A 14,906-nucleotide genomic window follows, 5' to 3' on the forward strand; every position below is an offset into this window, starting at 1 on the left:
GACACTACAGGCCAAAAGATAAGACCACCTTAATTAAAATAAAGAGATTTTAAAAAACTCCAATTAAATATTAATTGTTCAATTAAACTGTTAAATCATCTAATAAAACACTTTTTGACATTCAATACACTTGAAAAGTCGGTAAAGAAATATTCAGACCATGCTATAAAAGGCTAAAGTTAGCCAAACTGATTTTTCATCAAAAAATCCTATTTAACATTGTATGACTTTTTCACAAGTCTCGGCATACTGGCAATTCATTTTTGTTGATAGAGTTTTGTGATATATTTCTCGCATAAAGCACTTCACATTTCTTCTTACGAGGTTGTACCACAATTACGGACTTTCCTGACAAGATCTTCCCACAAAAAACAATGGGATTGAGATTCGAGCTTTCAGGAGGCCGAACCATTTTTACTTACACCTCTTGTACCTCTTTCTCTTCCAACTATTCAGAATTTGTATCTATGCTTGGGATCTTTGTTTTGTTGGAAAATAAATTCATCTCCAATTAATCACAAACTCGAAAGAACGCCATTTTATTCTAAAATTTTTTGTAGGACGCGACGAGCCAAAAGTCATTTTAAATTTGAAAGGATTTTGGCCTCTAAAAATCTCCCTATCTGTTTACATCAGTATTACTCAAATGATTTAACACAATGCTATTTTTGGCTACAATGAAAAACATTTTGACACCATTTCTATCCTCGAGAAGACTACGACGTTGATGAAAACCTATTTTGAAGAATATTAATTCTGATTTTATGTTACCCTACAATGTCTTAAACATTTTTATTTTTTCATGATGCAGCATTGGAAAATATTTACAATTCCAAAGGTTTCACAATCCGCAAGTAGGTAATCGAATAGGATAATTCATGTATAGGTCTATTAATCAATCAATTATCACCGCCAGATGTCTTGTGTTACTCTCAACCAGCAAACATCGCGGAGTAGGGTTAAGAACAAAGCCGACTTCCTTTCTTTCACCATCCGTTCATTTTTTGTTTTGGTTTTATTTGTGTCTAGATCGTAGTAGTTTTTAATGTGATATAAATCAACACTTGTTGACAACAACGGCCATTACTTTACCGGCAGTACTGGTTCCAATATAATTTTTGGAATTCTAAAGAAACAAATAACGTCAAAAGAAAAACACTAAAATAGAATCTACTAAGTATAAACTCATTTTCAACTATTATTATAACTTTCCAATTTATATTTTATTAAAATAGAATTAGGCCTTATTACCATTATATAAACATTAATAAAAATATATTGTAATGTTTATCGTATTTATTTATACGATTTCTATTCGTGGAGTTAATTAATAAATACTGTCTCTTACGTTCTTAATTTATTCAAATACTATACACTACACTTAACTAACTTATAATAATTCACTTATTACTTTACTAACTTGAATAATATATTTAAATTCTTATTAAATTGGTAATTCGTTCTGTTCACTCCGAGTATTTATTATGAACTAAACTAAACTGCGCTATATAAACTCCTTATATATCCAAAAATAATTCTCCAGAGATCTAAAAAAATTATAAAACGAAACAAATAAATAAATATAACTTCCTAGAAATTATTCAAATGAAAAAATGTAAATACACCGGTTGCTTTAAAAACTGACATAAAAACAAATATCAAACGAATTGTTCCGGTTGTTTCATCAAAGGCGACGGCTTCGTCAAATTTTAGAATTCTACTATATCCAAGCAGGACCGGCTTCAGGGCGGAGATAAGTGCGTAACAATATGTTTCGAAGGGAACAAGAGAAGGCTCCACATATTAATATTCGAAAAGTGCAGTAATGGTTATTTATGAGTAAAAAAATAGAATTCTAAGATTACAAAAATAGAATAGTTTTCTAAAAATAATGATATTTTCTAGGTTACGATGGAAAGGATTGTTCTGTGAATATCGACGAATGCGAACCGCAACCGTGTATGCACGGAGCGACTTGCATAGATGGTATTAATGAATTTACTTGCGTTTGTCCGGAAGGTTTGACCGGTAAAAGATGTGAAATAAATATTGATGATTGTGAATCTTCTCCTTGCTTACATGGATCTCAATGTATAGATGGGTTGAATAGTTATTCATGCAATTGTACCGATACAGGTTATGAGGGCTATCATTGTGAAAATAATATAGATGACTGTGAAGGCGATCCCTGTCAAAATGAAGCCCCTTGTATCGACTTAGTCAAAGATTATTCTTGTAAATGTTATCCAGGATATAAAGGTACGTTTTTGATTTAAACTTTCTTTCCTTCAATTTATTTATTTATGACATTTACTGTCTTGGATTGGGAATATAGTACTGAATCTGAAACGTTCAATTTTATAAAATAAACTGTGGTACGTTTTAAATAATAGCAATAAGATTAAACATTAATAAAATCAAAACTAGTTATATATGTAAAATATAAAAATGGTAATTTTCAATTCTTGATTTTTTTAGGTAAAAACTGTGAGATAGATATCAACGAATGCGAAAGTAATCCATGCCAATACAACGGTACTTGCATAGAACGATCTAACATCACTCTCTATTCTCCCGTATATTCTTATAATTTGAATCTTCCTGAAATTTTTTCTAAACCGTTCAACTATTCGGAAGCCGCTGGTTACGAGTGCCTTTGTGTTCTTGGAGTAACAGGTCATAATTGTGAAACTAACATTAACGAATGCGAGAGTAATCCTTGTGTCTATGGTGCCTGTATCGATAAAATTGGAGGTTACATTTGTGAATGCGAAGATGGATACGAAGGAATACATTGCGAATTAGATATAGACGAGTGTAAAAAGTACAATCCGTGCGTTAATGGTACTTGTATTGATAAAATCGCAAACTATTTTTGTCAATGTACGAACGGATATGGTGGCAAAAACTGTTCTGTTGAACTTGCAGGGTGAGAATAAAATTTTATATAATTAAAAATTGTAGAATCAATTTCAAAATATTTTGTTAATATTCCACTTCTCACTCATAATAAAATTTATATGTTATTGTTTCAGATGTAAAGATAATCCTTGTTTAAACGATGGTCAGTGTCGTCCATATTTGGTTCATGAAACCGAACACAAATTCAACTGTACTTGTCCCAATGGTTTTCACGGCCAAACGTGCGAACAAATAACCACAATGTCATTCCGCGACATATCATCAGTAACTGTTAATACTGTTAGAGAAGAAGGTTATGATATACAGTTTCGATTCAAAACTACTTTAGGTGACGGTTTATTAGCACTAGGTAAAGGATTAACGTTTTATATATTGGAATTATCGAAAGGGAGATTAAATTTGCATTCAAGCTTGCTGAACAAATGGGAAGGAGTTTTTATAGGTTCAAATTTGAATGATAGTACGTGGCAAAAAGTATTTGTTGCGATAAATTCCTCACACTTTGTATTATCTTCTAATGAAGAACAAACTATTTATCCAATAAGCTACAACGAAAACAATAATGTGACTAGTACTAGTTTTCCTGTAACGTATATTGGAGGTATTCCAAATAACCTTAGGAAATTGACGCACGGCCAACCGTTTTTAGTAGGATGCACTGAAGACGTTTTGGTGAACGGACAGTGGGTTTTGCCTCAACTTAAAAATACCCCTTGGTTAAATTTTCAGCACGTCGAAGAGAAATGTATAAGGGAACCTCAATGTGAGCCAAACCCATGTGAATCCGGAGGACGCTGTACTGATAGGTAAGTTATAGACACTAATTAATCATCATTAAACATCACTACATATGTATATATAAAAATATAATATCTATTTACACCTATTATTTCGAAATGTTGGCTTGCCTTTCCTCAAAAGAGAAAACAACTGCTTTCCTGGTTAATACCTCGAAGAATATTCATTTAGATCTCTTCCAAAGATCGTGATGTCATCGACAATTCGCTGAAATTTTTTTAATTACTTAGTTTAATTACTTTAATTACCTCATATATCACATAATAATTTAATTAACATATCGTCGTCTACAGCTAGAGATTCACTTGGCTAAGGTTCGTAGTTGGAAGTGAAGATGTCTCCTCAAGAGGTATATTGAGAAATGTTTAACTGCATGAATCAAGTAGCAACGCCAGTTGGCTTTGTCTTTAGTTAGGATTAGAGACTCCGAACGAGAGGTCGTTACGTCATTCCGAAGAGACACAACAACATCGAAACTATTCAGTGGTTAAGACCCTTTCCTTTTAATTGCGAGCCATTACGGATGCCAATTAAAAAATTAGTTTTTTCAATAGTCTTTAAAAGAGATAAAAATTTTGAAGTTTCGACTACTTTATTCATATTTTTATAAAGACTGAAAGTAGTCGAAACAGTCCACGTTAAACACAAATTTTAAAAACTATTAGTTCTAAAAACCGGTAGCGTCCCTGTTTTTCTTTAATAATATTCAGCTTAGATATCGTCTAGATGCCAAGCCAATGCAAAAAAATTGAAAAATCAAATCACAAATAACACCTTAAAATTACTACATTATTAATAAAGTAATAGCTTCCCTGTGTCTTAAGTTTTGATAATACAATTAAAAAAATTAAAAACCTTTGTCGATACAGGCTTTAATATCCTGACAACGATGGTAAAACAAAATAACGTGCTGTAAAATGCTGCTGTAGCTTGGCGGGCAAAACTCGATCAGCGCTGGTGACGTAAGCAAGTTATTGGTGCGTTGCAAAAAGAAATAAGGGCGGAGAAAAATATTACACGTTTAAAAATGTATATCAGCGCTATTATGAGTGCGGTAAATTGCACAATTTATGTTACGGCGTACCCGATCATTCAAACATTTAAACCCGACATGATTTTCAGACCCAATTGCTTTAATGGTAGTATAAAAATATAAGACGAATTGATTTTTCCAACATTATTCTACATACCCTAGAACAAATGATAACAAAATCAAAAATGTTTGAAATATCTTATTAACTGATAAAATTTTTATAGGTGGAGGGAATTTAGCTGTACCTGCGAGCGTCCTTATTTAGGTCATACATGTCAGTATAATTACACCGCAGCTACATTCGGATATGAAAATATCACGGATTCATTAGTTACGGTAGATGTCGCTGATACTGCAAGAAGAGCGGTGCGTTCCATAGTTGATATAAGCATGTTTATAAGAACAAGACAATCCAGGGGGCAGATATTTTATTTAGGTAATTATGATGGACAGTTGTCAATGTACTATAATGATTGCTCTAATTTTTGTATTTGTGATAACTAAGCTGCTTCATAAAGTTATATAGATAATGTTTTTCTATCACCACTTATTTTTATTTTTATATCCTTTTGTGCAATACATTTGCAGTTTTAAACAATAATCATATGAATTAATAAGAAATATACTTTTCTTTAGCATCAATTATTGAAAAGCAAAGCTCCTATCACCATGCATACTAGATATTTTTTAAAAAAATCTAAACTTTAAATAGCTGTTGATTGAATACTAATAACTGATATAGAAATCTCAAGAATACAAAAATAAAACAATTTAAAAACAGAAAACTAGTCGTATGAAAAATATAACTGCATAAACATTATGTAATTAGTATTATGTATTTTTTCTTTTTCGATCTCTTGTCTTAGGGGTCATCTTTAAATTACGTCACACGAATTTCATGATTTTTTGCCACTTCCCTCGTCTTTGTCACAGCTAGTCACAGTTGTGAGACTCCATCCCTCCTCAGTATAACTTCACATATTTTGCAAATTACATGTAGAAATTATTGAATGATAACATTTTTAATTTTTTTCGTAAATTGAAAATCACAAAATAGTAAAACTAAGAACGACATTGTTTCCTAGGCAAAAGTCAGTGGTCAAATTAAATAGAAACAAAGGAATCACTGCGAGGCGCAATTCCTTTTTGCGGTATTTATCAAAGGGCGCCTGGGAGGTCGAAGCGTAACACTAGTAGAGCGAGTGGTTGACCAAACAATTGGTATCTTATATTTACACAGCTATAGCTGTATGCTTTTGAGGTTTTCGTAAAGTAATAGTTTAATGTTCCTGTTTTTACATTCAAATTATAACAGATTTCAAAATGTAACATCACGAAAATTAGGACCACTCCCGCCCACTTGTCACACTTCGTCGACCCCCTTCCATCTCCTTAACGTGTGACGTGCTTTATGGATGAGCCATTAGTATAGCAGTAGGCATTTTAATTATTTGGTTATATGCAGGTTCTGGTTTACTTCCAAATCCAAACGACGAAACTTATATAGCTGCTCAACTTGAAAGTGGTGAGTTATTAGTCAGAATTCAATTTGAAGGAAATCTAGAGAGCTACACAGTTGGAGGAGTGAAGTTGGATAATGGATGGAATCATCTGATCAAAGTAAGCAGGGATTTAAAAATTCTTATCATTAATTAAACACTTTATATATTATAAATCAACATATTAATATTTCTTCTAGAAGAAATACTTGTAACTTATCTTTTGATATTTATGTAATAAAAAGTTATATTTATATTGTTTATTTACACAAATTAAGGTATACTTTTTTCTATCGACTCCATTCCCTTCTATTGTGCAATATTTTTATGGGGAATCCGAGGTCCTTAATTAATCTAATAAGCTCTTGAAACAGATGCAGACCATTTTAGAACACTTGATAATTATAAAATATACTCGATAACCAGGGCCGGATTAAGATTTGTAAGGCACGGGCCTAAAATAATAACGGGGCCCCCTTAAGGAATTCGGAAACCCGGAAAAATCACAAAATAATATCAATACGTTAGATTTGTGGTATCAATATATCAAAAAATACAGAATGATTTCCAAATGATGGGGCCCGGGGTTATAGACCCCCAAGCCTTAATCCGGCCTTGTCGATAACTGAGAAAGACCAAGTTACCAGGAGAAAGAAGCTCAATCTACAATGCGGTCCATATGTATGGAATAAATTCATTTTTAGCGTTATGATGTGAAAAAAACCTGAAATAGATCGGTTTTTAATCTTAAATTGACAATTTACAGTGTGCAAATATTATCCCCCTCTAGCAACTCCTGTAAATTAGAAGCATCCCCTAGAAAACTGTAAATAAGGGGGTCGTTTGGCACGTTTGTCCTCTGTTCAGGAACATAACGTTTTTTAAATCTGGGCAATTATAACTAAGAATATTAATTATTAAGATGTAAACTTTTGATAAAGTTTCATGAAACTGCACATGTAACAAATATCGAAAAACTAAGTAGAAATGTTTAATTTACTGATGAAAAAAGTTAATGTACTTCCAAAGATTGAGGAAAATTCGCAAAAGAAAACTCGAGAACTTGCCGCCGCCAATGATCTAAGTAAATAGGTTTAGGAGTTAAATGAAGATGATCCTGATGACACAATAACGTTAAAATTGAATTTATTCCATACATATGGACCGCATTGTGTATAACTTCTTTTCACTCTCCCTCGTTAGACTCATTCCTTCAGAACCTGTCGCCGCTATTGTGATCCATACAAGCGTAATAACTATAGTTAATTTTTCTGAAATCATGAAATCTTTGCCAATTATTGTCGATGAAGTCCGGCGTCTATTAATTATGAATCTTCCACCTTTCCTTCTTGGAAAGTAATCACCACTTGCCCATTCTATATTCTTTCTGGAGAAGTTGTTACTGCTACCCTTTCTGGACGGTTCTGTCTATTGCGCTCTAATCACTTCGAAATCGGTATGAAGTAGCAATATTGTCAATCAATCTCAAATAGTATCATGTCATATTTTGAATTTTGCCATTATCAATACGACAGCCATTCTCAATGTCCATTGATACTTTCAATCTGCTCCTATCTCTTCTAGCTTTTTCCGGAAATGCAGCATTAACACTTAACTTGCTTTCTTGTCGAATATACTTGATTTTTTTTTTAAATAAGCCCACTACCGACACTAATTTCCAACACACGAGGGCTTCAGCATAAATGAAGGATGATAATATAGTCAAAGGTCAAGTTACAGGGGAAAGAAGTGTAACCCATCTAGCTTCATTACATCGATCGTGTCTATGACAAAAAATATTTAAATATTATTCAGTATTTATACAACGACTTGCATAGGCTTCGAATTGAAATGTCTAAATATTACATACATTCTTTTATAGGTAATTCGTAATGTGACATTGGTGCAAGTAAAACTGAACAACACAGAATATTTCCGTAAAACGATATCAGCCTCTGGTCCGTTAGACGTCCGAGTTCTTTATTTGGGTGGACAACCCCAATCTAGATCAATCAGACAGACCAATGAAAATTTGTCAGTTACAAAAATTGACATATCTCCAACATCCCCGGCTGCTATAACATCTGCTCTTAGCAGTGTACATTTCAAAGGAATTATACAGGATGTCCAGGTAAAAAATTTTGTGTGTAAAAAATGATCATTATTCGTTCATTTGAATTTATCAGACTAATATTTTTGCTTTAGGAATTTGTTAAAAGTTGAAAATGATTAAGAAAATTTCAATAGAAAAATTCTCTATACTACTTTATACTATACTAAGGTTTAGGAATTTGTAGAAGCTTGAAAACTTTGATAGAAAAATTTTCCCTTGTACTTTTATTGATTCAGTATAATACTTGCTTGTTGTTATTCTTTAAGCTTGTGTGCAACAAAATCCAGTACAAAATAATGGTATCAATTCAAAAAATATAAGATTAGATCTGTAGCACTACAACTTTCGACTCTCAGAAATCATTTCAATTTTGAAAGCTTTTGTGAGAACTATGAGCACAAAATTCTTAATTATAAATCAATTTTTGAGCTGAAATGTGAGTAATGGGTTTTTATAGTCAACCAAAGAGATAACTTAATTTGTTAAGAGCTAATTTTTTTGTGTGTATTTAGCGTCTATTATTGTGATTTATGTCGATTGTTGTCTATTAAAGCCGATTGTTGTCGATTGTCATTTAATGTTGATAGATCTCTTCTGATGTCTATTGACGTCAATGGTGTCGATTGACGTAGATTCGTTATAAAATTTTTGCTTGTTATTGTTTATTAATTCTAAATTTCTGTTGATTGCTATTACATTGAATAAAGTCATATCAGTCTAAAATTTTTTGCATATTAATCCACCTATTTATTTTTCAGAATAAGTTTATTATCAATTTCAAATTGAATCAATCTTCCTTCAATGTAATTAGTAACACTACAAGCTCAAAAATTGTGCAAATAAATTATACAAATATAGAAATTCTGTAACATACTCTAAATTGTGATTGCAAGCATGACACTAGTAATTACTGAACTTGTTATACAATTGTAGTTTATTTTCATAACTCAAAACCAAACCTTCTCAGTTATGTTATGTAAACAAATATCCATATATCTTTAGAGCAGGATAGATTGATTGCAGTGGAGTTTTGTATTGTGAACATTTCAGTTCTCTATCGATACGTGGTCAAGTGATTCAGATAGTGATAACAAAAATTTTGCATTGAATACTACCTATAATATTGATGTTTCCAAATATAGTAGCTGCTCTATGTCACAGTGACATTTAAACCCACTCACTCACAGTTAGTTTCGTTTTTACATCTGGCTGGATGAAACGTCGGATCTCACCTAACAGATTTTCCTCATTTCAAAATGCTAGATTTTCCCAGAACAGTTTTTCTTTCGTTATATTGCAAATAACAGAGGTAACTACTTAATGTGCCATGTTTATGATCGAACACAGGCGATCTCCCATTTCTACCTGTGTTGTGCTCTGCATTTTTCATTGCATTCAAATGTAGAACATTTGAACCCGGGACTATTTAGTTAGTAGACATTTATCACATATAGATCGGACAATTTAACGACTGACACGAACGTCTATATTAAGAGACTATCTATGCATTGTAGTATACTATATGTAGTTTGTTATTTCCTTCCAACAAGGAACAACAATTTGTAAGTTTAAATGTTATCTGGTCTCGGGTTTGAACCCTACGCACTACGTCAACTACAGAGTAAACTTTGGCAGCCGAAAAGACTATTCTCATATTATGCCACATTAGTTTTTCTATAACTTTTATTTTAGATAAGTAATGGATCAGCTGTAATGATCGTTGAATTTTACCCACTCCAAGCTCCAGATTTACGTATACCTGCTTCATTTGGTAACGTTACCTTTGATAGATCAACAGTATTAAAAGGCGTCCATTCTGATGATTTGTGCAGACTAGATCCCTGTCACAGAGGAGAATGTTCTATCACTTGGAATGACTATATGTAAGTTATGCTTCAAAATATAGTAATTTAAAAGTTACAAGACTAGAAAACAGTATTTTTCATGAAGATTCCAAAGGCGTTTTAGAGACCTGCAAAACAAAAATTTACGAACGCGAGACGTACAAATATCTTTTTGAGACAGATACTCTGTTGTAAAATTAATTTCATATCAATGTTGATTTTATTGTCCTTCCTAGTATGTATATATTTTTAGCCTTGATAAAGATCAAATAAAAGATCGGTACGTTGGCATTTTAAAAAATAAAGGGACTATTGCTGTTGTCATAGTAACTAAACCATGTCTTATTAAATATGGGAAATATAAAAAAAACTGATATTGAACTGTTCATGTCAGCAAAATATTATACAATTTCGGGATAATTTTTCGTCGAGAAAATATTATCCAGTGTCTAGTGTATTTCAAAAAGGTACATGTATTTAAAAACTCTCATGCTATAAATTTTATTTTGATTTTTAGGTGTATTTGTCCTATTGGCTTCAAAGGGAAAGATTGTAATGAACTAGAATTCTGTAAATTGAGAGGTTGTCCAACTGGATCGGAATGTAAGAATTTAGAAGATGGTTACGAATGTATATCAAACAGTACTTTCGATGGCTTGCAAAAACCTTTGCAGTATCAACTAACAGCAGATGTAATTTCCGATAATTTCATTTTCGATTCTTTAGAATTGAATTATAGAACGCGATCATGGGGTACTATCCTTTTTGCTAAATACAAAGAAAACTATTTTGAAGTTTTCGTTTATCACAATGAAGTAGTTATTGAATGGAATTTTAACGGAATGCCTGAGATAAAGAGGTTCAGAATAGATAGATTCAAGGGTCAGTGGATTTCTCTATTGTTTTTATATAAAAATTCGAAACTAAGAGGTGGATTCAAGGAGCACGTAATGGACGAGTCTTCGGACTTTGAAGTAAAGCAATTCGATATTTACGCATTTAGTGAAATATTTCAAAATGGTGAAATATATATAGCTGGTAGTGATAATTTATTCGATTATCAAACAATTATCAACAATACAGATACGAATTTGGCAGGTTATATACCTGTTACGGATACTACTACTGTAGAATCGCTTATTAGTAATTCTTTAGAAAGTAGTGAACTTTCTGAAGATGTATTATTGTACAAAGTGGATCAAGATAAAAAGACTGATAATTTTAAGGTAAGATTTTTTGAACGTACTCTAATTATACTGGGTGATATCAAAAATATTACAAAATGGATCATTTAACTAATTTACACAATACTTCGACAAACTATTTTACTTAAATCTTCCCCATGAATCATTTTATCTATTACTAAAAATCGCGATGAAACTCCTTCCTCTTATACCTAATGTACTAGCTGAATAGCCACAAGTTTCTGTCACTCGAATAATATAAATGAGAGATGAAAAATCACTTATATTAATTAAATAAAAATTGTGGCATTTCAATGCCACTACTTTTTGAAGTGGAATAAGTCCGTAACATTTTTACAACTTAAAACAACTCTCCAAAATTACAATCTTACACACGAAGAGTATACTACAGCTATTGCACATATTGGAAGGCTTCTCACTAGAAGTGTCTAAAAGATTCCATGTGACACTATTCTCGATTTTGATAACATTGAGAATGTTCTAAGAGACTGTGTAAATTATGCAAATCAGGTCCGATTTTCGTTAAACAATGGTTTTTTGTATCTACTTCACTTCAACAATTTTGTGTCATTGTATCAACAGGATATTAGCAATTATATACGAAGGCCGTTTTTTTTTCAACCTCTGATAGGCTATAAATAAAAGACAAGTTCATATAAAACAACAGTTTTATTACCAAAAGATTGGTACACTTACGGTTAGTTTTCGATATAATCACCGAAAAGATTGAGACATTTGTCGTATCTGTGGACAAGCTTTCCAATACCCTCTTCAAAGAAAGTTGCCGCCAATGTAGCCTAACCCTTCAGTAACAATAGAGTACAAAACAGATCTAGAAACTTCTGGAAATTCCGCAGACAAAGCAGTAATGTTGATTCTGCGATTTTCTTTAATCATTTTATCAATTCGTTGAACCAAGTCATATGAAACGACAGATTTGCGACCTTGCCCCCCTTCATCATGCACATTATTACGGCCATCTTTAAACTTTCGACACTATTCACTCATGAAGTTTTTTCCATACACACGGCTCATTCTCCGATGGATTACTGCAGCACTATGGCCTTCAGCCTATCCTAAAAACCAGCGGACTAATCCCTAACCACCTATTTGGATTTAGAAAGCATTTGCTCCAATAGAAGAGTCTCAAAAAAAGTGTACCAATCTTTTTACTATACTGCTCAGCGGCCTTTTTAGATATCGCTCAGGCATTCGACAAGGTCTGGCACGGTGGACTACTATACAAAATCAGGAAAAATCTCCCGCACAACCTTCTCCATATCCTAAAATCCTGTCTGCAGAACAGACACTTTCAAGTCAACATCCAAGATTACCTCACCATTCTACATCCAATTATATCAGGAATTCCACAGGGAATTGTACTTGGCCCGATCCTCTATCTTATGTACACTGCTGATATTCCCATACACAACATACGCAGTTGACACTATCGCGCTAGCTATGGTCTCTTATTTATTGCAGTGGTGGCGTAAACAGTGTGCTCACCAACGGTTCCAGAAATTCCAACTTAGTAATTTTTAAATAAATAATTTGTTAAAAGATTAGAAAAAATCCTTTATATTCGAATTTTATTTCAGATTGATACAAGTTCCCTTAAAAAACATATTTAAATAATTCTATAAAGTGAATTATCGCTTCTACAATTTTTTAGCGATATTTGATGTTTGCTTATTAATTTATTTTCATAATTGTTATTTTAGGGTTGTTTAGGTGAAATAAGAATAGGAGGCTTACTTCTTCCATATTTTCATACACAAGAAATTTATCCGAATAAAACGAATCTCAAGAAATTATATGAATTAAGTACCGATTCGACAATAGAACATGGTTGTATCTTATGCTATCCAACAGATTGTCTGAATAAGGGTGTCTGTATGAATACTACAGAAACTTACAAATGTCATTGCCAACCCGGTTTCACCGGTGTAGATTGTTCGTTTGATATAGATGAATGTGAAAATAACATGTGCCTAAATAACGCAACTTGTGTTAATCTAATCAACGAATATAAATGTGAATGTTTAGCCGGTTATACTGGGGAATATTGTGAGATCGATATTGACGAATGTCTTAGTAACCCCTGCAGGCATGGTGGTACATGTAACGATTTGATTGGTACGTTTAAATGCGACTGTCCAGAGGGATTTGTAGGTAAGTTAACACATCTACATGATCATTAAAGAAATACAGTAGTTGATTTAATTTAATCAGCAATGTATTAAACGAGCAATAGTGCTTTCAGCATTTATTGCGAAAGTAGAAAGTAAATCTTTGTTCAACTCACAATCATTTATTGATGGATCGCGCTGTGACATTACTTATAGCGTGCAGATTATGATTCTAAATGTTGCATTGGTTTTTTCACACCCCGCCCCCTTAGACATCTAGTAAATGGACTCAACACATGCTTTTGTATCATAACGATTGTGTTAGTGCACATCCAAAATGTATTTTCGATTACATATTCTGTCAACAATTCCATACTTTCATTTTTTATGTTCTTACTTTATCTATTTTTATGGGTTCTGCACTGTAGGAAAATACTCTTATAAAAAATATTTTTGGATTAAGAAGGAAACCAATAGGGAAGCACTTTGACTCTCTCTAAACTATGATACATAGTATTTTGATCTCAGTTAAACTAAGCTACATCTGTTCTCTAGCTTCCTTACAGGACACTACCGGTCCTGAAAACAACTGTTGAGATTTTAAGATCGGTTCCAAATAGCAGGGTGTGCAATAAAACATTCCTTCATCAAAGAACTAGACGTGTTAGTTTCTATAACTGATGAAGATTTCCATTATGCAGTCTGTTAATAATTTGATTATGATATGATGTTCTTTGTCAATATTTAAGTAGGGTTTCATTGAGTTGGCATCGTAATTTTTATAAGCTCTTGCTCTTGTATACATCGTCGACCGAGGTTAATCGATTGGAGTGATCAGTAATTTTTTTTCCTTAGTATTCAAGCCAATGGAATTTCTACCAATGGGCCTATTATCATACCAGAGATCATTTTCGGATTTACAGTGACAATTTATTTTTTGGAATAATCTGTCGATTTTGATATTTGGGCACCTTCTTGACATCAATTTTTCAAACATTCTGACAGAAAAACGTTGCTGTCGTTATTTTCTATTAAAAATTTACCTTCAATATACATTCTTGAATCACCTTAGCAAGTTTCTGCTGACTACAACTTAATGCTGTCAAACTTCCCTTCTTCAGGGATCTGATTGCAGTTTTCGTCGTATAGAATAGTGGGCCGATCGCGCCTACTGAAATACAACACTTTTGAATGTGTCAATAATAACTTTCATTTCTTTATAATATTTATTGTGTAACAGCTTACTTCTTAGGTTCCACATGGTTTTGACCATAGTTTCTTTGAACTCTGTACCATCTTGTCTTCTCATGTTCACAGACATGAGATGTAGCTTAACAAGTGTTCTCAAATTATACTCAGATTA

General features: G+C 32.6%; 1 protein-coding gene across 1 annotated transcript in view; it reads left to right on the forward strand.

The window, feature by feature from the left end:
• Positions 1-14,906, forward strand: part of LOC130440685 (protein crumbs) — an 84,075-nt gene that overhangs the window by 55,799 nt on the left and 13,370 nt on the right. The window contains exons 10-18 of the mRNA XM_056773958.1: positions 1,906-2,259; positions 2,479-2,929; positions 3,036-3,728; positions 4,978-5,189; positions 6,219-6,373; positions 8,135-8,383; positions 10,058-10,248; positions 10,727-11,435; positions 13,136-13,586. Of these exons, the coding sequence (XP_056629936.1) occupies positions 1,906-2,259; positions 2,479-2,929; positions 3,036-3,728; positions 4,978-5,189; positions 6,219-6,373; positions 8,135-8,383; positions 10,058-10,248; positions 10,727-11,435; positions 13,136-13,586 (3,465 nt within the window). The remainder of the gene's footprint in view (positions 1-1,905; positions 2,260-2,478; positions 2,930-3,035; positions 3,729-4,977; positions 5,190-6,218; positions 6,374-8,134; positions 8,384-10,057; positions 10,249-10,726; positions 11,436-13,135; positions 13,587-14,906) is intronic.

This window comes from Diorhabda sublineata, chromosome 2 (assembly GCF_026230105.1).
Source record: "Diorhabda sublineata isolate icDioSubl1.1 chromosome 2, icDioSubl1.1, whole genome shotgun sequence".
NCBI classification, from domain to species: Eukaryota; Metazoa; Arthropoda; class Insecta; order Coleoptera; family Chrysomelidae; genus Diorhabda; species Diorhabda sublineata.